We start from the raw sequence: 24,924 nt of genomic DNA, 5'->3' as shown, positions 1-24,924 counted from the left end.
GTCTGTCTTCTGAGGGTGCTTGGTGTTTACTCTTTTTCCTCTGACTTCAAAGTGAGAGGATTTATGTGACAATCCTGTTGGATACCCATGTGAGGGTATGTGTAGCACACAAAAACATTTATATTTCTGTAAATGAACTATGCAGATATTTCAGAATATGTCAGAATTAGGAAAGCACAAATGAAGCACTTTTTTTGTAATTCTAAAGTGTGGAGGAACAAATGTTTTAATAGGATCAGAACAAATCAATACACTTGTTGTCATTTCCACACATAATTGTTTGTGCACTGTATATTTTTATCAGTACAACTGCATGTCTTTGCAACTGTAATGGTCATTTAATTGAAAAAGAGTTGTCTGCAATGGCACTGTGCTACGACACCATGCATATTCCACTCTGTGCACCTCCACTCTATGACACTGTTTTCCATGACACTCCACTTTACAACACTCCACCACTCCACACAACTCTACGCCACTCTATGCCATGCCACTGCACTCTATGACACTCTATGCCATTTCACTCTAGACCACTATACCCCACTCTATGCCACTCTACTCTACGCCAGTCAACGACACTCCACTATGACACTCTACTCCATTTGACTCTATTCCACTCAACGACACTCTTCTCCTCTCTACAACACTCTGCTCCACTCCACTCTACGCCACTTCACTATAGGCCACTCTACTCCACCCTACAATACTCCACTCATTATACTCTACTCTGTGACACTCTACTTCATTACACTCTAATTCACTCCACTCTCCGCCACTCCACTGTACTCTACTCCTCTCTGCCACACTGCATTCTATGACACTCCACTCTACGATACTCTACTCAATTCACTCTACAAAACTCTACTCCTCTCTATGCCCCTCCTCCCCATAACACTCCACTCCACAACACTGCACTCTATGACACTCCACGACACACCACTCTATGACACTCCACTCTACGACACTCCATGTCACTCTACTCTACACTACTTCACTCTAGGCCAGGCTTCTCCACTCTACGACACTGCAATCCAGGATACTCTCCTCTACGACACTCTACTCCTTTCCACTCAATGTCACTCTATGCCACTTCACTCTACTCCAGTCTATGACAATCTACGCCACTTCACTCTAAACCACTGTACTCCAGCCTATGCCATAGCAATCTACGACCCTCCATGGCACTTCACTCTACGACGGTCTGCTCTATGACACTCTGCCACTCTACATCACTCTATGCCACTCTGCCACTTTATTCCACTCTAATCTGTGACACTTTAAGCCACTTTACATCAGTCTGCACCATTCCTTGCTACACCACTCACTATCAACTCTGACACTTCACTCCCCTCTACACTATGCCACTCCACTCTGTCACTCCACTCCACTCAGTGACATTTTACTCTGCAGCACTCCATGCTACGACACTTTACTCCACTCTATGCCACACCACCCTATGCCCCGCTAATTTACGTCACTCTACTCTGACTCTACTCCACTCAATGCCACTCTATGCCCCTCCATTCTTTGCCCCTCCTTGCTACGACCTACCATGCTGCGTCACTCCTCTGTACACCACTCCACGACAATTCTCTACACGACATTCCAAGCAACCCTATGACACTCCCCTCTACGCCATGCCACTCTACTTTGCTCTGTGCCATCCACTCCACTCTCCTCTATACCAGAAACTTTTAGTCATGTTGAACAGTAGTCATGGTGGTGTACAACATGAATAAAACATATTGGTAGGGTCAATAGCTCCTGAACAGACAAGACCTATTGACTTTGCCAATGAGTGTTACATGTCGCCTTTGAACCTCTCTCCTTGCGGGATAGCTCATTTCTTCCCTGTCTCCTTTCTCATAGCTTTGTGGGTACCACTATACACACCTATTCCAGAAAAAATATACTGCCTGCAATATACTGGTGCTAAGGTAATCTTTAACCCTAGGAAACAGGTATTTAGGTTGCCTGAGAGATTAGTAAGCAATCAGTAAAGCCCTGCGGCCAACCCATATCACAATTAAAATCATATGTGAAACACAAGACCTTGGCGCGAGGTCTAGAGTGAACCAGGACATAGTGATCAAATATATCACCATAGCATAAGATGACTCCTGCCCGAGTCTGTATGGAATCTTCAGAACCGTTTGTAAAGGTACCGCCAAATAGCCGACTGTGCTACGATGCCACACAGCGGCAGACTGCGTGCCATACAAATGCCAAGGATAAAATAGAGCATTCGGTCTCCCTTTAGAACCATCTCTGTGAACGCAGTGAGCGCTGCCTTCCAAACACTTTGAACAGTCTCGAGCGTTCTCTAGATCCTACTCCGCACTCCCTTGTATGATCCTGTTCTTCTGATTCCTCCTCTCTTCTATCTTGCATGCACCTCTCGTCCTCTCCCACCCCCAGCACCGCCAAGGAACACTGCAGCCTCTTCTGGGAACATGAAAGCCACTGACAAATGAAGAGACCTGGTGATGAGCCAAAAGTGAACTCGAGAGGCATGCCCGACCATCCTGTGACGTGCCACGAGGCTACTGAAAGAGTGTGTCCTTGGCCGTACGACATTGTGCGCAACACTCCATCACCAGTGAATGGTGCCGGAGGGCCACTTTACTCCTTGATCCTACATCATTATGGACGATGAACAAACTCTGGCAGCCAGGGGATCTGCTGTTGCACCATCTGAAGTAATCACTCAGAACCAAAGTGTAGTTGCCCATCTCAAAGGACAGCTAGTTGTTGGACACACATTAGAAACGTTTGCACAAAAACGAGAGGCACCATAACACAATATATACAAAGAAGATGATTCACTGAGGCAGAGGCAGACGGGTCCGCCGTTTTCAATATATCCAATGAAAGGTTGTTAGACGTGACTCCTTTGCGAGCACAGCATGGATGGTCTATTCAAAGACCTGGAACCCTGAACTTCTCTACATTGCAGATCAATTAACTGCTAAGCCAGGACCTATGCAAATCTTTTTAATAGGTACAGTCTGGGAAATGGGTTGTCCTCCACAATGCTGTTTGCTTATACACGTTGATAATGTATGTCTTTCTATTTCTGCCCCGAGGAAGCCTTTGACAAGGTGAAACGCGTTGACTATGGTTTTTTGGCATATGTTGAAGAATTAACAGGATTAAGGAAGAGGAAAAATTAAAAAAAAAAAAAAGCAACGGACCTGTCTGCCTTGTGTTTGTTTGCATAATTTCACCATTTTCTTTGTATACGTTGTGTTAATTTGCCTCTCGTTTTTGTTTAAACATCATTATGAACGAGCCTGCAGTGGGCATACCCTGCTCATACTCAGATCCTGCACTCCCTCTTGCATGATCTGTGCCCATCGGCAAAGCCCTCAGTGCCTGGAAAGGTGGCTTCTAGATGCAGGAAGCTTCATGAAAAGCCTGGCTTCTCCTCTGGATATGCACACCTATAAACCACCTACCACCATGGCTACAATGTACAAGGCTCAAACACCAAAACAGGGTTGGGCTTGATCAAAGAATAGATTCATAGCGGCGAGCAGGTGGGCACGTGTGCTACCCAGTGAATCAATTTCTGTGCCTTCACCTAACTAAAGCCATTGGCCTACTTCTTGAAGCTCTGGTTCCTTCACAGAAAACTACAAATCTATGGGTGTCAGGGCTGGACTGGGAACCAAAGTCAGCCCCACACTGCAGATCCCATAGATAGAATGGCGCAAGGGGTGCATGGCTGGGTTATAGTGACCCATCATGCTGGGGGTCCCAGTCTGTAGCTGACAGAGCAAATGCCACAGATGCAAAATGGCCGGTCCGGCCCTAGATCTGTTATTTACGGTAATTTGCGTCTGGAGTAATAGAACTGAACTGTGCAATCCGCTATGAGTCCTATGAGATCATATAGGCAGGTACTCATTATGGGTGCTTTACCTGTGCCTCTCTCCTTCTTGCACACTTGTAGCACTATTTGTGATAGAACTATACATATTGGTTTTATGTTATGTTTTTCTATTTACATATGTAAGTTTTTGTGTTATCCACACACTAAATGTATTCTTATGCCCAGTATATTTACTATGTACATTTAATGTGACAGGTAATTAAATTGCCCTTAACATTGCTCTAAATTTACATGTTGCCTCATAGGTCACGTGGAATTAATTTGTTTAACCCTCGCTGTTCAAGCAACGTTTCACTAATTGTACCTGAAGAAACCACCGACCTTTTCTATATATTTAACAACTATGCAGCCTTCTGCTGTCCTCAGAAGTTGTAGCTCTTCCAACAGCATTGATTGTATGGAATTTCTCTGAGAAAGCTTCCTACTGGTCCTCTCGATCTTATTTAAGCAGTTATTGGGATCTAAAATAAGCATTAATTGAGCTACAGGTCGATGAAGTTATCTTGAAGGGGTGCTGTCTTTGTTAGTGTGCAGACTTTTGTATTGCCCCCCACCCCCGTTGCGTCTCTGACACTTTCACCATCGGGCTTGAAACTTGAATAGGTGAATAGGTGAATAGGTGGGTGCCTCCAGTGGATGATATCTGCACTCTAGCCACGTGGGCTTGCCCTCATACCTTCATGCAACACAAAAGCTCCTCTTTTGTGGGTTCTTTGTTATCTGATTTGGGTTTAAGATTGTGTTTGATATTTTCTTGTAGAAAGATGATGGGTATAGTGGCATTGTTTACATGAGAGTCAGTTTTCTGCTTCCTTGGACGTGATGGTTACATGCTCCTTCTGGCTCGGGCATATGCTCCAGTAGTAAGGAATGGGAGGAGCAGGATGGACGCTGTGGTAATGGCGACTGCTGGTAAGTAATGCCACTATGCTTTGAAGGGAGGGGAGAGGGGTTGATTTACTGAACCTGCCACGTGCCAGACTCCACCGCTTGCGATGTCTGCCATCTGTAGAACCTCATGAATAAAGGAGGAGACACTGATACTTCGCTCACTGCAAAATAGATTCTTCGCATGGTATGTCTACAACTTGATAGAACAGAGTTACAGGGACTTGGCCGCTATCTAAAACAAGAGACTTTAACGAAATAGACAAATTATTTCGTGCATGGATCCTGGATTCAAACTCGTAATGAAATCCAGATCTAGGAGCCCAGATCGCAGGAGTACCCGTCTCTCATATTTGTGCCATTGAGTTCTGTAAGGCTTACGGCTCTGCAGCAGTGAATCCCAGGCTCTGCCTGCACTGTGTGCCTACCGACACCTTCTGAAGTAGAGGGACTTTATGATTGCCAAGTATTTGTTTGGATATCTTGAGAACTGTGCTATACTAAACCCTGATGCTTTTATTCGGACTAGACCTCGCTGTGTCAACATCTAAGACTCTAGGGGAAGGGCTGGGTGGAGATCGTCCCGCCATAGCCAGCTATTCGCCATCCTGGAATGTTTTAAATTATGAAGTGCTGATAACGACGGAGTTATTGATTTGCATGCGGGATCCTGGCCGACTCAGTTAAATATTCTGATTGTCTCCTGGCGACAGGAAAAATTCGGCAGCATTGCTCTTAGTATTCCCTGGAACCTGTTTGGTACACAAGGATCTCTGCAGCAGGTGACGTTCGATATTTTAAAAGGCTGCTTGTTTCTGGCCAATTAAGTAAGTCAGGCCAATTTTACTTTTCTATTTGTTGCCAATTTCTTTCAAGCAGTTCCTTTTTTGGAAAAAATAATAATGTATACGTTGACTTTTACATTCTGCTCCTCGTGACTTCAGCACTCGTGTCTGCACCCCCCTCAGGGGTATATGAAATGGTTTAATTTTCTTTCTTCCTGAAATCTTTAAAAAAATCCATTTAAATATTGCAAAGTTCCACTTTCATTCCGAAACGTTGTTAACTGGTATCTTGCATAACATTTTTTACCTGAGAATGCACCTTTGATAAAAATTCTTGCACAATATTGAAAGGAGACTGGTTCGAGCAGAAAATATCTTTTGACAAGGCATTTTCGGTACAAATCAGTCTCCTGTTGGTATCTCGCAAGACTTTCTTATGGGAGCTGCTCTGGTAAAAAAAAAAAACACACAAGTGAAATTGCACAATGCTTATTGTGAATTTGAGAATTTAGCAATTTTCAATGGGGCAATTACATTTTCTTGACTCTGAATATATAGGATCCCAGAGTACATTTTTCCATTTCTAACACTGATGTTATGAAAATAACTTTATAAGGTGTGACTTTGATGGACTACTTTCTGAAATACTGGAGGGCGCCATTAGTGTGTAACTGACAAGACACAATACGATGGTTCATCCATTCCTATACAAAATAGTGCCTAGACGAACAAGGTGCTTGCTATGTTGCTATAATACTGTTATGACGCACTATAAAAGGGAAACGTTCTTAAGGACGCAGATATTTCCCACGTATGTGTCACCACGCTTGCCTGAAGAACGCTTTTTCTGTGCCTTAACCACGCATGTGCTGAACTACGCATGTGTGTGGTTAAGGCACAGAAAATGCCATGCGTTGTTCGGGAGAGGACGTGGAGGACACAGTGAGGTAGTGGGGTTGGGGGTGGATTAAGGGAGAGGAGGGTTGGTGGTTGCCTATTTTTTTTAAGTGGTGGAGTGGGGGTTTGGGGTATATTTTAAGGGCTTAGGGTGTGGGGGGCAGGCTATTTATTTCTAGGGGGAGTGGGGAGGTTTGGGTTTTTTAAAATGTATTTAGGACTTAGGGTAGGGGGGCAGGGTAGTTTATTTTAAAAGGGGCGGGGGAAGGTTTAAGGAAGGGCAGGAGGAAGGAGGAGAGAAGAGGAGGAAGGTTCGGGAGAGGACATTGTGAGGTAAGTAGGGTTGGGGCAGGGTTGGTGGGTAGTTTCTAGTGGTGGGGTGGATTTAAGGCTTAGGGTGGGGGAAAAGGTTTTTTTTGGGGTTGTAGGTGGAGGGGTAATTACATTTTTAGGGGTGGGGTGTGGGTTGGGATAATTCTTTTTTATGGCTTAGGGTGGGTGGGGGGCTCGGGTAGTTTACTTATTGGGGCAAGGTTTTAGGGCTCAGGGCATGTGGAGGTGTCGGGGTAGTTTAATTTTTTAGGGTCGGGTAGTTTCTTTTAGGGTTCAGGGCGTGTAGGGTTCAGGGTAGTTTACTTTTTAGGGTTGGGGTCGGCATAGGTCTTTTTATTAGGGCTCAGGGCAGGTGGAGGTGTCAGGGTACTTTATAGGGGCAGGGGTGGAGGTTAGGATAGTTTTTTTTTAGGGCTCAAGGAGGGTAGGAGGGTTGAGGAAGTTTAGGTATTAGGGATGGGGGTAGTTTGCATGACAGAACCATGCATGCCGTTTTGCATGCGTTTCCACACATGCCTTTATTAGGCATGCTTTTACAACTAAATTTGTGGTGAAGGCATGCGTGGAAACAACACAGTCATGGTTCTGACAGTGTTGTTAAGGCATGCGATGTTCCAGCATGCATGGTTCCATCATACAACCACTATAAAATGCCAATGAAAGTATGTAACATGGTGCTTTCAAGTGAACCACTGGTCACAATGTTTCCCTAAAACGGTTAATAAAGAATCTCCGTAAAGTAGCCATTAAGCCTACCAACTGTAACCAAGGCTACTACTGGCCTAATGTGTTTAGAAATGTACCATTTCCATCTATATTTCCCAGTAGCGGCTCGCAGGGCGCGGAAAGGGTGGGGTGGCGCGTGGGGGGAGGAAATAAACAATTTAATTAAAAAAAACAAAAAACACTTACCTTCACTCGCCGCCGCTCCTCTCCTCCGTTGCAGGCTGCAGGCACAAGCTCCCAGCCTGCCCTGTGGATAATCCTGATGCTGCTCAGAGCGGCATTAGGGTTGGCTGGGAGCACCCAGGCAGGGCGTTCCCAGGAGGTAGACTGGGAGCCTGTGCATGCTCTCTCCAGCCCAGCAACTGTGTTGCTGGGCTTGAGAGAGCCTACTGAGCATGTGTGTTTGGCCGGCCAGAGATGGCCAGCCAAACACACATGCGCTCTGAGGGGGAGAGCTGTGTACTCCCCTTCACCCACTGCTCGTCACCCCTGTGGCCCGCCCCTTTACAAGGAAACGATAATAAACATAGTTTATTATTAATAAACATAGTTTATTATCGTTTTCTTGTAAAGGTTTTGCAGCTGCCGCTGCTGGCGGGGTGCAATGCTCCTGCGCCTTAACGGCGGATCTGCCCCTGATATTTCCATAACATTCTTAGGATGCGAGTCTTCAGCACCCATCATAAAGTGGTCTTTATGTCCATGACCAATGTTAATATATTTAATTACAAATGTATCTATTGCAACAAAATTTATTTCCAAGTTCTCCAGCTGCACATTCATCAGCCCCTTGGCCCACCCTGCCCTGACTTACAAAGTTCACCTTTCACCCTTGCCAAACTGGCTGTACCCACATGGGGGTACAAATATAGTAAATGAAAGATAACACGTCTAACAGTGTACGAACCTACAGCAGGAGAGTAGCCAGAAAATTAAAATATTCCTTATGTGTATCATACTTCTACTCAGGCGAAGCACATGAGGAACGCAAAGCCTACTCACCTTGGAGAGTTACCACCACCCTTTAATCATCCATCCAAATATACATCCACCCTTCCCTGCATTCACCCATCTATATGTTTGCATATCCACCCATCCATACTTTACCTGTCCATCATTTCACTTTTCCCCATGTTTCCGTTCCTCATCCTTCCACGCTTTTACCCTATAACCTATCGATCCTTCTGCTCTTTCATCCATCCTATCACCCTTCCACCTATTCATCTTTTTACCCTTCTATCCTGCCTTTTACCCATTATTCCTTACTTCCTTTTACCTTTCCTTTCAACCTTCCTTTCTCTTCCCATTCTTTCCTCCTATTTGCCCATCTTTTGACTTTCATCATTACTTTTTCTTTCTTACCTTTCTCTCGTGCTTACTTTTTTATTTGTGCCTCTGTGTTTCCACTATTTTCGTGATTTCCACCTTTCCTTTCTCTTTCCTTTGCATGTCTGCCCATCTCCTACACCCCTCTGCCACTTATTGCCTCATACTTTTATTTATGAGTACTTTGTCGCAAAATCTGGAGACAAACGGAGGGCCATAAACAATTAATTAAAGTTTAGTGGGACCCATTTTACCAGCCCATGAAACCCAGTGGCAGCCCCTGCTTAAGCGTTAGTGGGGGGAGGGCGGGTTCCCTGTGCCCCTGTCTCAGAGTCCACCATGTTTTTGCTACCCTGGCAGCCGGCTTAAAGGACACTTTTGTATTTATCAAGAAAAAGGATATAAACACTGCAACGCAGCCACTTCTGGCGCAAGACATTTTTAAATGGCATGTTAAATTGTGCCAAAATCACCGACTAGTCAAACATGAACATTCCTTCAAATTGCTCCTCATCTGCAGGTCGGGCAGCAACACAAGTGACCTGGAGAACAACATTAGTTCCCAGTTCGAGACATGAGTTGAATCGATCAAGCTAAGCTTGAAAATGTTGAGTCTGCTCACCACAATCAATTTCCTAATCTTTAACCCCTGTGGTTAAGCCAACTATTAGACAATGGGTGCAGAGTTCATGCCCATATGAACTTTTATGTCACTGTAGAAATGGCTTTAGCTGTCTGCCACACCACCTCATTACAAAAAAAGAATGTAACAGCTGTGAAGAGAAAGGGGCTTTGATTCTACCCCTTTGTAATGTATCTTCTTTATTGGCTTTTGATTGGGTCACAGTTAGATTAGCACTCATATGACGTAGTTGCTTTGCTCATAACTGATAGGGACAGTGTTCACAAATAACTCATATCAAATACAATAGGAAACGGTTTAGCGTATTCTATCCCAGTGACAGATACAGTAGGACAAAGGTTTTACGTTATGAACTTTATGATAAACACCACAGGATAAGACTTTACATTTTTTACCTTTGAGAGGCCTTGTTACACAGAGAGTCCTGGCTTTCATGGTGTACATTTGTCATTTTATGGTGAGTATTTAGATCTGTACTAACCTATAACCCAAAAAAGAAAAATATTTCAGCAACCACCTAGAACAATTCTGGATGTTGCTAGGCAGGCAGTCTGCCATCAATGATGGCCACACCATGTACATCAGGTGTGCCAAAGAGAAGCTAATATCCCCAGGTGAGTACAGGGAGACTGAAATGATGCCCTCCAATGGGCTGGTCAAAAATGTAAATACAGAGTGGTAACTAGAAGCCCAGCCACTTCAATGGACTCTATGGGTTAGGGCTAGGATGATACCTGTGGCCTTCAGCAGGCTACAGAGACTAGCAAATGGTTGTGAGAGACCAGTCATGGACCTGAATGTCTGTTGGTTCGTGGTGCAGATGGGCACAAGGTAGCAGCGGCTGCTGCAAATCTGAAGGGGAGGGGCAGGTGGGGGAAGAGGTGGTACAGGGGACATAAAATAATAATAAAAATAAAAAAACATACCTGTTTCTGCAGCTGCCACCGCCCGCCTAAATCCTCTTGCCTGTGCTGGTGTTGATGTCCCTGCAGTACTTGGAACACCAGCACAGGCTCCCCATGCAATCCTGGTGCTGCTGTCATGCTATACCCAGCATCAGAGCAGCATCAGGATTGGTCGGAGCAGCTTGGTCTGCAGCTCAGACACTGCATTGGGGTCTGTGCAGTTTCTCCAACCTAGCTGTGTTGCACAGTCAGGTTGGAGAAACCTGAGTGAGGAAGTCAGTTTGGCCGTCCAAACTGACATGCACACTTAGTGCACTGACTCCAATCCTCCTCCTTCCCCTCCCATGGACCAGCCCCATCCCTCCCTGAACATGCTGGCTGAGTCAGCAGCTGAAAAATAAAACAATATTAAAATATCGTTTTATTTTTCACCTGCTGGCTCAGCCAGTGGGTCGACACTCCTTCTCCATTGCGAAGGAGCCACCCCTGGCACAAGGACAGGATTCCTGTATCAAGGGCAGCACTGAAGATGGAAGGGATGAAGACATCCATAAATTATTCCTGTGGAGTGTGACCATTTGCCAGAACATTGTAGTCCACTGTTGCATGGATAATCCACATTGTTCCACCTTCCCCGTTAAATAAGAAGGAACATATTGTACAATGCAGGTCCTGAGTTTACTCTGCCTTTGCTACCCTAGTGACTGAATGAAGCAACAGTGTAATATGTATCTTGTAAGAATCATATAAGCCATTAGCACAGCCACCTGACCAAGACATTTTAATAACGGCATGGTATTCTGTGCCAGAGCCCACTAACCAATCAAAGATGAGCATTGCTACTAATTTTCTACTTATCTGCTGCTAGGATAGCAAGACATGGTCGGGAAAGCAGTTTTAGTTTCAAAACTGGGGCATAACATGACTGGAAGTAGGGGTGTGGCCGACGCTGGTGCAGCACCCCATAAATATTCATGCTGGAGTTTAGAAGGTGAATGAGCAATAAAGATGACTGTACATTTTGTTTTTAGTTTGTCACAGAGGTCAACTGTTAGGCATTGTCTTCTGACAAATAGCTTCTTATCCTTTAACCTGGAGACTGATGTTTACTTTACTTTCCTTGGCTGCAAAGTGAGAGGATTTTGTAACCTGAAGTATATGACAATCTTACCAAGTATGAAAGGAAAGGAAAGGCTGTAGGATATTACATTTTTTAAGCACACAAAACAAATCTTGAACTGTACATATATTTTAAAATAAAATATTTCAGCTGTTAGGAAAGCACAAATGAAGCATTTTCCTTTGTAATTATGAAGTGTGATGGAAACAATTATTCTAATAGGATCAAAGCAAATGAAAACACTTTACGGGGGACTTCCCAAATGAGAACTATTCACTGAATCTCAATTTCCACACATTATCATTTGGGTGATGTATAATTTTATCAGCAAACTATATGCCTGTGCAAATCTAGCACCCATTTCAAGGGCAATTGCACTCTCTGTAAAAGTGTACTGCAAGATTATACGTTAACAATATATTTGCAAAAGTATGCTCCACCAGCCTCATAGTAAACCCTTACCACTCGGAGTGTCTCATGTTCTCACAATCTCTAGGACTTCAGTGGTGTGACGGTGACGGCAGCACCCCCACTCTGAAAATTGTTCCAGCACCACTGGGCTTGAGCTACAGTGAGAAGATCACCGGTTGCAGTCCTATGTGAAGTCAAGGTTGCTTTCTCTGTGTGCTGCTGCTGAGTGCCAGGCGCCAAACATTCATGAGATTCCGATGATGCAAGATGGAGGACAGGAGACAGGAGGAACATACATTCCCCCAGAGACTTGCTATTGAGCCAGGAATTATGGAGCCCTGAACAGCATTGCATCCTGGCCATTTGGCAAATAGCAGAATTCCAGGGACTGTAACAGGGAAGGATACACCTTTTTTGGAAGGTTATATTCTGTCCAGTCCTGAATTGGTGCAGGTGGTGGGCAGCGGAACCCATATTTGGCAAGGGGGCACGTTTTTAATTATCAGACTGACCAAGCATGAATGAGTAAAACAGAAGGAGACAGGAGGAAGTATTGGTGGGTGGGGCTTTGTTTTTCTTGTTGTTACATTTTGCTTCTTACACGTTTTATGTTGCACGCGGTGAATGCTAAATTCCTTGCATTGCTCTCTTTACAGCTCATGGTCTGTAAGCCGGGGCCTTCTAGGATCTAGCAGACGGGGATGATGCGCGCTAAGCCCTCCCCATCCTATGGTATTATCCAGTGTTCTTTTCCACGTGCATGCATGCACAGGAATGTTAATGGTCGGCTCGAATGGGTGAGGAGAGGCACTGTCCTGCAGTTTACATGACACCACGCACCAGCAATCCTGCTGCTCCCAGGCACCCATCTCCTGAGCACCAAATGTGCATTGCTAGGGCAATATGGATACAACACTGGTATATCATGCAAGTCATTCCCGAGGTTCTGGGGAGGGGGGATTTTCCTTCAAAAAACCTTTGGCCTTGCTGTCCTTGGATTTCTCTTGACACACTGAGGAGATATGTGATTATTGAGGGCTCACTTGAGGGCACCCGCTACAACATCTTGTGTTTACGTTCCCCCTACAATAGCCAAAACCTCTTTGGACACCTCATGTAACTCATGCTAGGGCTCCCCAATGCCATCGTGATCACTGGGGCAGGTTTCAAAGAGATCATGGGATCCTTTGACTCAACCTGGCATCTGGGTGAGACACAAAGGGTGGGTAAAGGCCTCGCTGACTGGATGGATGGCCTGGGGCTGTGTGATGCATGGAGGGTCTGGAATACACAGACCTGAGTGGAAAGGGAGAGGGAAGATTGGCAGGGGGAACTAAGTGAGGGAAAACACAGTATCTTGTAAACTTACCAAAACAGACCAACGATTAGAGTGTGTGCATTTTTGTCTGTGTGTATGTAAAAAATCCTGGTGAAATCTAACAAACACCTCACCATACCCAATTGAAAGCACCTGTACCCACCTATTTACCAAAACATAAATTTATTAGGGGGGTGTAATACCACAAACACTCCCCCCAAAGTCACCCCCTTGTAGCCAGATCAGTGCGGCTTCATCCCACAATGTGGCACAAGACACTGGTCATGCAGTGCTCATTTAGCCCTTGCACATTCTCAGTCCTTACAGGTCTCCAATGCCTTAGTTCTCATTGATTTCGAAAAATATTTCGATTTAGTGAGCATTCCTGGAGGAGGAACTGGGTAACATGGGCTTTTGACACAAGTTCAGGCCATATATTCACATACTATACAGAAGGCCACTAGCCCAGGTGTGAGTGAATGGAGTCTTTTCCTCCCAGTTCCCAATCTGCAGAAGGACCAGACAGGGCTGTCCCCTCCTTCCACTCTTCTTACTCTGCCCATAGAACCACTGGCTACACCCAGGACTGGGGTTTTGACTGTGAGATGTCAACAGTGGGCAGGATTGCTTTGTATGCAGATGATGTTCTTTATTTTTGGCTCCCCCATCTGTAGCATGACCCTGGCTAATTCATATTCAGGATACCTTTGGTGAGGCACCTCCCTTCATGTCAATTGGGCTAAATCCCTTGTTGCCCTAATGCGGGATGACAAAAGGGATGAGACCTGGCAGCCGCAACTCCTGATGTGCCGCCCACTACTTGGGCATATACATCACTCAGGAACCAGGCCTTACCTGGAGCTTGAACTTCTGACCGCTTCTACACAAAATTCAAGACAACCTGGATCGAGGGGCCAAATTACCACTCAACTTTTTGGGCAGGGCTGCACGATTCAAGGAGAAGGTATTACCACATATGATTTATGTGCTTCAGAACTTTCCTCTTCTTATCACGTAGAGCTAGTTCCATCCCTGATGATTAAGGTATGCGTGTTCCTCTGGTCAAGCAAACCCCAGAGGAGAGCCTTTGGCAAGAGTGTACAATCCACATTTGGCAGCGGGCTTGCCATTGCAGATGTGTCTATAATATTGGGTGATACAGTTTCTGGTTATCAATGACTGGCTGCACATTGGTTGGACAACCCTGCATGTAAGTGAGAGATAGCACTGATAAGCCTGGACAATATATCAGATCTTTTGTATGGTGAGCCCATTCCCAGAATACTCCCAGAGGTGACCAAGGTGGTGTTACAGATGTGGAGATTGTGCTGTGATAGCTTGGCGGGGACCGAACAGTGATACTTGAAACTCCCCTTTGGAGAGGCCATTGGCTGGGCCATGCAGCACCACTGGAGGGGTTACATAGTTGGGACTGGATCAGAATAGGAAAGGTCAGGGATGTAGGGGATGGTGCACACATGATGTCCTTTCACAAGCTCCTGGCAGACAACCACCTACATAAATCCCAGTTCTATCAATACTTACAATTGCGCCATGCCCTCTGAAAGTCACTTTCAGGCGCCTCCAAATACAGACCACAGGAACACGACTGCTTATGAGCCCCCTAGGGAAGAGAATGATTGCTCAGATTTATAATAAAATACTGGTTATTCACTTCCCTGACCTCTTGCTGAGCCTGCGAACGAGGTAGAAGGATGGCTGGGTCCTATGGATGATGGCAACTGGAGGGATGCATGCATGGCTCCCCGGACCCTTGTTATACCAGCATACTTGCATCTTGTTTAACTTATGTACCTCTATCTCACATTCCTTACGCTGCTCTGCAATTGTGGAGAGCCAACAGATTGCCTGAACCTACGTTTTTTCCGACTTCCAAAACTTAAGGGAGACTTCTTTTATATGGGATGGGCTGCCCTGTCATGGCCGCATAATGGCAAAATATCTTTGCCTCCCTGTTGAGAGTCCTGGGGGCCCGATCCACCGTTCACCGAGGATTGTTCTATTGGGATCCTGGACTAGCTGGGGAGCCCTCTGGGTGACCGGACCCTGGTGGGTATTGATATGATGATTGGTAAGAGAGACATTGCCAAACTCTGGATTTCCCTATATCCCACCCACCCCACACACACACCCCTCCCATCACAGCTACCCACGTGGCCAATGGCACGAAGGAGTGGACTGGTGTGCAAACCACGGGAAAATGCCAAAAGTTGGGGAAAGTCAGGGACCTATTATGGACTGGGATAACGTTTCTTGGGCGCTGGCATTAAGATATAAGTAATGTCGACGGATATACAGATGTCTCTTTTCTGCACTATGTGCTGTTTTTTGTCACTCAAACTAATAAAAAAAAGTGGAAAAAAAACTAGTTCCGAAACGTAAGTTGCCACCAAAAGGACTGGTCTGACAGCCTTCCTGCACAGTTGGAAGGCCACTGGTGGCTCAAGTCTACAGGTCGGCGGAGAAGGAGCGGCCTTGGGCCCACCATTGTGGCACCGGCAGGGAGCCCCGAGCCTCACTTATCGCAGGCTCAGCTGACACCGTCCACAAAGCAGCAAGGCTATCTCTCTTTATTTGTCAGAGGCGCCGGCCCCGAGGTTCAGGGGGTGAAATGCAAGCCAGGCGTCCTTTAATTAAAGTTTACACCAACAAGTTTCCAAGTATGGTCCCCTCAGAAGGGGGGGCTGGTATTTCTTTTGAAGTTATTTTAGTCGAGGTATGTCTGGTAAAAAACAAGGATAATAAACGTGAAATTCTTTACTACTAATAATAAGCAAGCAGATCTGTTCTGCTCCTCTGAGCAGCTGCAAAGGCCAATGACAGCTGAGTGCAGCGTTTATGCCCCAATTTAAATGTCACCAAATTAAAAGAAAACTACAGAGCACTTAGTAAGGCTTAAAACGGGTGAAGCGATGCAAAATTAAGCACCGAGAGCAAGGTGCGGGACAGCAGGGTGTGGCGTTCAAGCCACGGAATAGTGAAAATCTGCCATAAAACCAGTGAACAAAGTGAATATTAAAACTTGTCAGCGGTCTAGCACCATGAATGATAATAAACAGCACTGACTTCTGGATTTCAGCCTGCGACCTGCACAGAATATGGTTTGGCGGGAGTCTGGGATAAACTGACCATCTGTACATAATCCTTAAACAAATTTGTTTCCTCTGTAGCTCGTTCTTGCAGATATTTTAATGTTGTGATTATTTTCGTTAATAGTTTCCAAATATAAATGGGAATCGGTAGGAGAGATAAATCTCAGTATTTTCCTCGGCACACTTCACTGCTTTGATCATTTCATCTATTGTCCATTCATTAGTCACGGCAATGGTGCCTTCAAATTCTTGAAAGAGATTCATTTGTGCAGAAATTATACAACATAGGCTTGACCTCTGCCTGACCACACACTGTGGGCCAAACTCCTCTCTCTAGTCAACCACTAAGCACGGCATGAAGACTTGCAGACCAGGGCGGGTGCGGTAGCTAAATGATACAGAACTAGTGTGCAGCAGTAAAACAAATGCAACCATAGCCTATTGATCAAAATATATAGTCCTGATCAGTGGCAAACAATGAAGGTGGCTGACATCAATGATCATGGCAAACTTGAAGCTGCCTGGTGGTCACTCAGACTGCAGTCACTCAACATGAAGTTGCTGCATCTAAAAGAAAAATAAAACCACCACACTCATGGCTCTGTAAGGTTGGGTATCAAAAAGGTAGGCTGTTTAATGAATAGTTACCTAAAACATGGACTAGTTTAATAGAGAATCGTGTCTGGGTCTGCTTCAGTAGTTTAATTAATACAGTATGCAGTACCTAGATGGTGTGGGTGATGATGCCCTCTTTTGTGTGCTGGCCTCTCTGGCCCTTTTTAGGTCGAAGCCTAGACTTCTTAGGGACTTTGAGAAAGCTTATCTGGAAATGCACTCTACCCATTGCTCACCATTGTATTTCTGTTGTATAACTGACAGTCACTTGCCTTCTAATTGCTGGCTTTGTTTTATTCTGTCCAATATATCTTTGTCCCTCTTGTGGAGCATATCATGTTTACTGTACTCTTCCACGAGTGTTCGCTTTCTGTTAACAGGCCTTTACATTTTGCTTTTATCATGTCACACTTGTTGTGCTTTCAAAGAAAGAGGTCAAAGTTTAGGCTCTGTCTTCCAGGGAGCTTGGTGTTTAATTTCGCAGACTTCAAAGTGAAAGGATTTATGCGACAATCATGCTGAGTACTAGGGTACTTGGGGTGTGCTGGAAGAAGACTGTACAGTGTTATTATTTTTCTAACACACATCAAAATTCAAATGTATGTAAATGAACTGTACAGGTATTCCAGAAAATATAAAATTTAGGAAAGCACAAATGAAGCACGTTTTTGTAATTCCGAAGAGTGATGGAAACAAATATTTTAATGTAATAAAAAAAAAAAATCAATGCACTAGGTGATTCTATTTGCACACATTGTTTGAGCACCCTATAGTTTTATCAGTGAAACTGTAGGTCTGTGCAAATGCAAAGGTCATTTTAATTGAAAATGCGTTGTCTGTAATGACAATGCACTACCACACCCTCTACTCCATGACACTGTACTCCCCTCTATGCTACGCCACTTTGCTTTACGCCACTCCACTCTAAGACACTTTATACCACTCCACTTTACTCTACTCCACTCTACATCACTCTACGCCACTCCATTCTACTCCAGTCCACAATGACACTAATCCACTCTATGGCCTTGCACTCTGTGCCACTTCACGCTAGGTCACATTGCTCCCTCTATGACACTCCATGCCACAAAACTCTACTCTACTCCATTCCAGTCTATAATACCCTACTACACTCTATGCCACCTCACTCTAGGCTACTCTATTCTGTGACACTCCACTCTATGACTCTTTATGCATTTTTACTTCACTCTATGCCACTCCACTCTATGACACGTTATTCCACTCTACGGCACTCCATTATACTACACTTTACTCCAATTTATGCTATGCCCCCCTCTCAACGCCACTCCATTCTATGGCATTCCATCTCTAGGACACTCCACTCTACGACATACCATGCCACAACACTCTTCTTAATTCCACTTTATAACACTCTACTCCACTCCATTCTATGACACTCTGCTTTACGACACTCTATACCACTTTACTTCACTCTGCGCCACTCCACGCTGTGCCAGTTCACTCTAGGACACTCTACGCGACTCAAGTCACTCCACTATACTACACTTTACTTCACTCTAAGCTACACCCACTCCACTTTAAATCACTCCATTTTATGGCACTCTACTCCACTCTATGACATTCTTCTCCACTCTATGTCATTCTATGCCAGTCTGCTCCAAGACACTCCGTGCCCCTCCACTCTACTCCATGCCGTGCCACTCTATGCCACCCCACTCAATGCCACTTTACTCCACTATACGACCCTTCACTTTATGGCACTCCACTCTACGACCCTCTACTCCAAGGTATGCCATTCCATTCTACAGCAGTCTGCTCAACTCTGTGCCACTCTACAACACTCTACTCCCCTCTACTCTCTGAAACTCTATTCCACAACAGTCTACTCCAGACTATGCCATGACAATCTATGACATTGTGTTCCACTCTGTGTCCCTCCACTCTGTGCCACTGTACTCCACTCTACTACCCTCCAATCTACAACACTATAATCTACGACCATCTGTGATACCGCACTCTACAACTACGCCTCTCCGCTATACGAAACTCTACATCAATCCACTCTACACCACAGCACTCTATGATGCTACATGACACTCCACTATATGCCATGCAACTCTAAGCCATTCCACGAGACTCCACTCTATACCACACTACTCCACTCTATGCCGCTCTTCTCAAAACTACTAACTTTTTGCCTTGTTGAACAGCAGCCACGCTGGTGTACAACATGGCTACAACACACTGGCAAAGCCAATAGCTTTTACATAGACGAGACCTTTTGGCTTTGCCAATGCTTGTTATTTCTCCACCTCTTGCTATTTTATTTTTCCACATGCCATTGAGGACCCTGATCTTGCTTGACATTCGTCTCTCCCTCCTCTGTCAGTGCGAGTAGCTGTCGTCTTTGTTGGTGGATGGGCATTATGGGTGCTCGATTATGGTTGCTATACAATGCTGTGTTGGTAGTTAAGTCTCAATCCATTATCAGTGAAACCACCGACACTAAAAAAGCAACCCAAAGAAAGTGACCAAAACTCACTGACTACCTATATAAATAGAAAGAGAAGGCTCACGCGATAAAACAAAAAATAAATAAAACGTTTGAAGGAAAAAAAATTGATCCAATGGCAGCGGCTTATTCATTTTAAATATTTTGTGCAGCACTGCCTGAAAGGTCATGACTGCTTCGGTGCGCTACAGGTGTCAGTGTCTTCTTTAGTGTAAGGTCAGGTACTTCTCAGTTGAGTCAGCGAGTGGAAAGGGGCTGCCTCACTGCAGGCTTTACACTTAAAAGTAGAGTTCTCTAAGTGTACATTAGAGCGCAGAGAGGCACAGCTCTCTTCCAGCTCTCTTCAAGCTCTCTTCCATTCCCCATTTTCTTCACTGTGGGGCGATGTTTGTTTGAGGTGCTTGGAAGGTTATTTAATGAACACTATTGACGTTCTCTTTTTTGGTACTTTTATATGTCTCCGTGAATTGGAGAGGGGTTAGCGGTCCACATTGGTTCGACACCAGTCCTGTCCTGCAGCCAGGCTGTGTGCCACCCCATGCACGGTGCTGGGTTGGCCTGGTTAAGCATGGCATTAGGATATTCATTTATGGGGGGGGGGGGGAAACCTTAGAAATTCAGTGGAAAAAAAATAAGTTTGAAAGTGACATATTTACCTGAAAATGTCAGTTAAATAATTACATTTTAGACCGAACAAAATCGGTGAAATTCCCCAGTTATAAGTAACTGAAGTAACTATACTTCACACCCTCGCCATGCACCGCTTATTACTACACATATTACATCACTCATGACACATTCTACAACATCATTAAAAACATCAATGCAACATCTCAAAGGGCATCATTAATGACACTATGCATAGCACAAGCACTGGCAAAGCCAAAAAGTCTTGCTTTTGGTTAGGTGAAGAGACTGGCGATGGTGGGGAAACTCTGTATTTGTTCCTCCAAGCTGTTTTAGAAAGAAAATGTGATAACGAAGCAACCTCCTAGGCTGGGACTTCATGAAAGCTGAAAGTAAGGTCCCTATGTTGTTAATCACACTACCTTAGTATAGTGAAATTGTAATCTCAGGAAAGAGTATTTTTAAAGCTAATCAGAAAATGGAAATTTACATTGTAGATGGGATGCTTAAAACACATAAACAATTGACAAGTTTATTTATGTACTTTTAACAGCGGGCAAGTATATTCATAACAGCTGTAGGAAACGTTATATGTACAGCCGTCTTTATGTAGTCAATACGAAAAAAGATGTAAATCCAACAATGTCATAAAGGGAGACAAGTAGAACAAACTAACTTTTAAGGGCCATTCGTGAATAGCCAGTTGTCTTCCATAAAAACAACCAGGACCCTTTTTAACAAAAAGTCATGAACTAGCAGCTAAAAATGCCATGTCAGTAAAGCAAATACATCATAGAACACACACTGACCCCGAATTACACGTCATGCTGCTTCTGCAGTCTAACAACATGTCTGCTTCAGCAACATCAGCAATGGGAACAAATGAGACAAAGTTACATCCTTCTCAGAATGCCATGGCCATGATGGGCACACCTTCTGGGTACCAGTTCTGACTCATCCTCTTGACAGCGTGTATGATGCATCGTTCCAGTGGCCCTTCAAGCTAAAGAAGCACAATAAAGATGCCATACAGTCTGGTCTGCCAGGTTTCAACACTCTTCTCATAAGGGTGAAGGTTGTAGTGATGTTTTCTCTGCCAACATCAACCTCAAGATCCTGAACCCCATTACCTCTTCACCGAAGCAGGTAGCTGGGGGCATTTTCGCTACAAACACACAATAAACTTATTTAGCTTTTTGGGGGTACATTCCACGAGAGTGCCTGAGAAATGTTACACAAAACGGGACTCGACTTGCAAAATGTTTTAAAAATTGTGTTTGGGGGATTCTAAACACATATTAGCTCATAGGAAAGTCTTCAAATATCAATGACTGAGATTAAACAGATACAATAAAATACATTACTTGCTTTTACCGTATTTACTAACAGAATCAATTACTTTAATAAGAGAACACCTTACCCCAAAAGAGCATCAAGATGTTAGCAATGGGGCATGTTTTCCATGGTCCATAGCAGACCACAGGGCGTTGCTGCATAGGAGTGCAACCAACTATACAAAATAGTGGCTGTTGCGGCTGTTACTGGTTACTGGTTTAAGGGAGACTACAGGGCTGACACCGTAAACAACCCCAATTTTTATCTTTACCTACACACATTTTCGTAGAATATCAACCCAGCCCCCATATCTGGGCTACCTGTATATAGTAAATTGAGTAATATGTGGTTTTCTCTATAGTGGTGGTTTCATGTTGAAAGCCTGCAAATCCATGTGCTCGGTGAATGGTGTGCTCTAAAAAAGCATGAGTTTTAAAGCACAAGATAGGTCAGAGTTGTGCGACTCAGGTCCCAGGGAGCTGACTCTAGTCCAGGTAAATGCTGACTTAAAGACCAGTTCCGGTAGATTAATTGTATGTAAAGTTACCCAACAATCTGGGATAGAATCGTCTCTCCAGTGCTTACATTATGCATCCCTGACACAAAGGTCCTTTTCTATGACACCTTACCAGATGCCCCGGCCTATGGGTGAGACAACGAGTTTTCCCTTTCGTTTTAGGGCACTGGACCATGTTCCATTGACAGAAGCTAGTAACCCTATTTCCCAATTTAAACCACCCAACTACTGTGAGGCTTCTGGAGACATAGTAGAGTGTGATTGGTAGATGTGGTGGCACCCTGACCACACACCCACGTTTGTGTGTCATTTTAGGTACCCAGTAGATTGTCCATGCTCTCTGGATGTTGCTGAGTCAGGAAAATTCTGACTGCGATTAGATGCTAAACAGTTAACAGACAATACAGTTTGGTATCCCCTGGGGGCCTCTTTTGTGGGTCCAAGGCTGGTTCAGCACCAGCTCCTGCCCCCTTCAAAAACTGAACCTTAACCATGGATCCAGTAAGAGCTGTAACTAGAACTAACTTGCCCAGCGTCTTGTTTCACCAAACACAATTTCCCCGGTGGCCATCCTTAGCTGGATGCTTGGAGGCATTTTTACCAGCTTTGCTCAAGAACCAGCTCAAACCCAGTGGGATGTGCTCTCAGACTCACTGGTAAACTAGGACAAATGGAAACATGTCATATCACGCTTTATACATTTGTAACGTTCTACCTGACATTGTTGATCATTGCAAAATACTGCCCTTAGTAACTAACTGAAACTAAAGGTTTCCGGATATCTCCGCAGTTTTGCAATCTGCACCGCGCAGAACAAGTGTGTTCTAGACTCCCATGTATTATGGTTTCAGTGCCCTACCACATACACATAACAGGTCACAACGTGGCCCAAGATGATGTTGTGGAATTGTTTTATGCGGATAATTATATTAAATGCCACAGAAGTGTGGCCTTGGTTATTACAGTGCCAAATGGTATCTGAGTTACAAACTTACAACAACCTCCCGGAGATGTTCTCTCCAACTTTGCTACCACTGGGGAGTTAAGCATGCAAAGGGAGTATCTTTGATCACCTGATGGAGTTCCTTATTACTGGAGGCCTTTCGTACATTCATGGGCTGCCCGAAAAAGATAGTGTCATCCTTCATAACAACAGTAAGAGAAGCGGGTCGGGTAGCTGCTATCCCATCACTTTTACTTCTCGCCTTTCTAGGAACTCATTTTAGCTTTTCTGTAGAACGCAAAATATATTTGGAAAAATGCGTATTCTGACCTGCCATTAAGGTACATTGGTAAGCTGTTCCTCGGCTTTAATTGGCAACACATCTGATTATATATTTGTTAAACTGCTATAAATTATTGTGGTTAGGAGTCGCGTGTGGTTACATTGTTATTTCGGCTTTAGCCCGAACAGCGAGCAAAATGAAAAGCGTCGAAGAAAGGACTAAGTCAAAGAAACTTGGCACCTGCCAGAGAGATGTCTGGGAGTCTGGAAAACATACCCGTGTTGGTCCCCGCTGGATACACCCGGTCTGTGCCGGGGAAGTAGTGGGAAATGAATAGTTATGCAAATGCAAGGTCGGCAAGGAATGCACTAACCCCAAAGTCCCCCCCAACTACCACCAGTAACACGACCTCAAGGAAGAGAAGGGGGTATGAAACGTATGAAAGGGGGGTTAGTGGGACCCTTCACTTACTGTAGGGGTCCGTGAACCCTACCTGTATGACAGCAGACGGGCTCGACTGTGTTTACGGAGGCGGAGTGGATTCTGCAATCGAGAGGGGACACAATCACCCCCAACACAAACACAGAAGAACAGCGACGGGCATTAACCCACCGAGTTATCTCACTTGATTTTAACTTATGGCCCGAAGGTTGTCCAAACATCCCCGGGACAGCCGCAGCGATCACCTACAGGGTCCTCTTTAGGACTAAACCCCGTGACCCGCAGATGCTACTTAAGTACTTCCGTAAGGATGCCGACGAGAGCCGGTCTAAAACTGTTCTTTCCTGTGCTGCAGTTACTTAGGACCTGAACTTAAGTGATGTGAAGGCATTGCCATCCAAACTTGGGAAGGAGGCGGGGGGTCGCGTGACTTGAATAAATATCGACGGTTCTCGCCTCCCTCTGCTCCTCTTCTATGACCACGCGGTTAGAAAGACCTATATAGCGCACAGCATGTTGTTTTAGCGGGGAAAAGTCAACATCGCGTTTTCTGCGTACCTGTCAGGATCTCCATGCTGCTCCCACAAGCCCGGGCGTCTCTCCTGAAACTCTCCGCCCGCTTGGTCTCTTTAACTAAACCCTCCCCCAGCCCATGTGCCTGTAATCCCTCCTCTGAAGTTGGCAGGCCTGCATCCTCCCATAATCCCCCGCCCCCTGCCATTCCTTTGAAATTCCACCACCGTGATGTCAAGTGCCAGGATCCGTTTCAGAAATAAGGGGGGACGTCCCCTGCACAGAGAGGGAAGCCAGGGAGTAGGAACGTTCAAAGCGACAGTACCCGACCCCCCACACCAACACACACACATACGTGTACAGGGGCACCTTTCAAAGAACTTCCCAGGAAATTCCAAAACCGTGTCAAGCGGTGGGCCTCTGTCCAACCAGTGGAGTATCTCAGAGGCCGAATGCACCTGCTACATAGATCACAGGGGCGTCTCCAATCCTAAAACATAGTTCATCGGGTTAACGCACTGACTGCCGAGGAAGATATAGGTATCATTTTCACGAACCAAGATCAGGTGCAAAAAACGCAGTAAATTCGATATGGCTGTTGCTTCAGAGGTCTGCCTGCTGCCTTCTGCCTTCGAGCTCATTCCACGGCAAGAGAGCCTGGTGGGTTAATGTGCCTGCGGAAGAGAGGTCGCTGTAACCTGCAGATCACTAATTCCTTCCAGTCCAAATGAGCTCATTTGGCCCTGACGAGACGTCCCGGATTTCCCCGGAAAGTCCCGGTTTTCAGTGGACTGTC

At 45.0% G+C, this 24,924-nt stretch overlaps 1 protein-coding gene across 2 annotated transcripts in view; it reads right to left on the bottom strand.

Annotated features, from left to right (window-relative positions):
- The window catches only part of CTF1 (cardiotrophin 1), a 111,680-nt gene extending 87,421 nt beyond the window's left edge, over positions 1 to 24,259 (bottom strand). For both annotated transcript variants that reach the window (XM_069244155.1, XM_069244157.1), the window contains exon 1: positions 24,174 to 24,259. In XM_069244155.1, the coding sequence (XP_069100256.1) occupies positions 24,174 to 24,189 (16 nt within the window). In that variant the 5' untranslated portion in view covers positions 24,190 to 24,259. The remainder of the gene's footprint in view (positions 1 to 24,173) is intronic.
- Between the last annotated feature and the right edge of the window lie 665 nt (positions 24,260 to 24,924).

This window comes from Pleurodeles waltl, chromosome 7 (genome assembly GCF_031143425.1).
Source record: "Pleurodeles waltl isolate 20211129_DDA chromosome 7, aPleWal1.hap1.20221129, whole genome shotgun sequence".
Classification (NCBI taxonomy): domain Eukaryota; kingdom Metazoa; phylum Chordata; class Amphibia; order Caudata; family Salamandridae; genus Pleurodeles; species Pleurodeles waltl.
The sequence above is the reverse complement of the archived record's forward strand: the minus strand, read 5'-3'. Positions and strand labels throughout refer to the sequence as shown.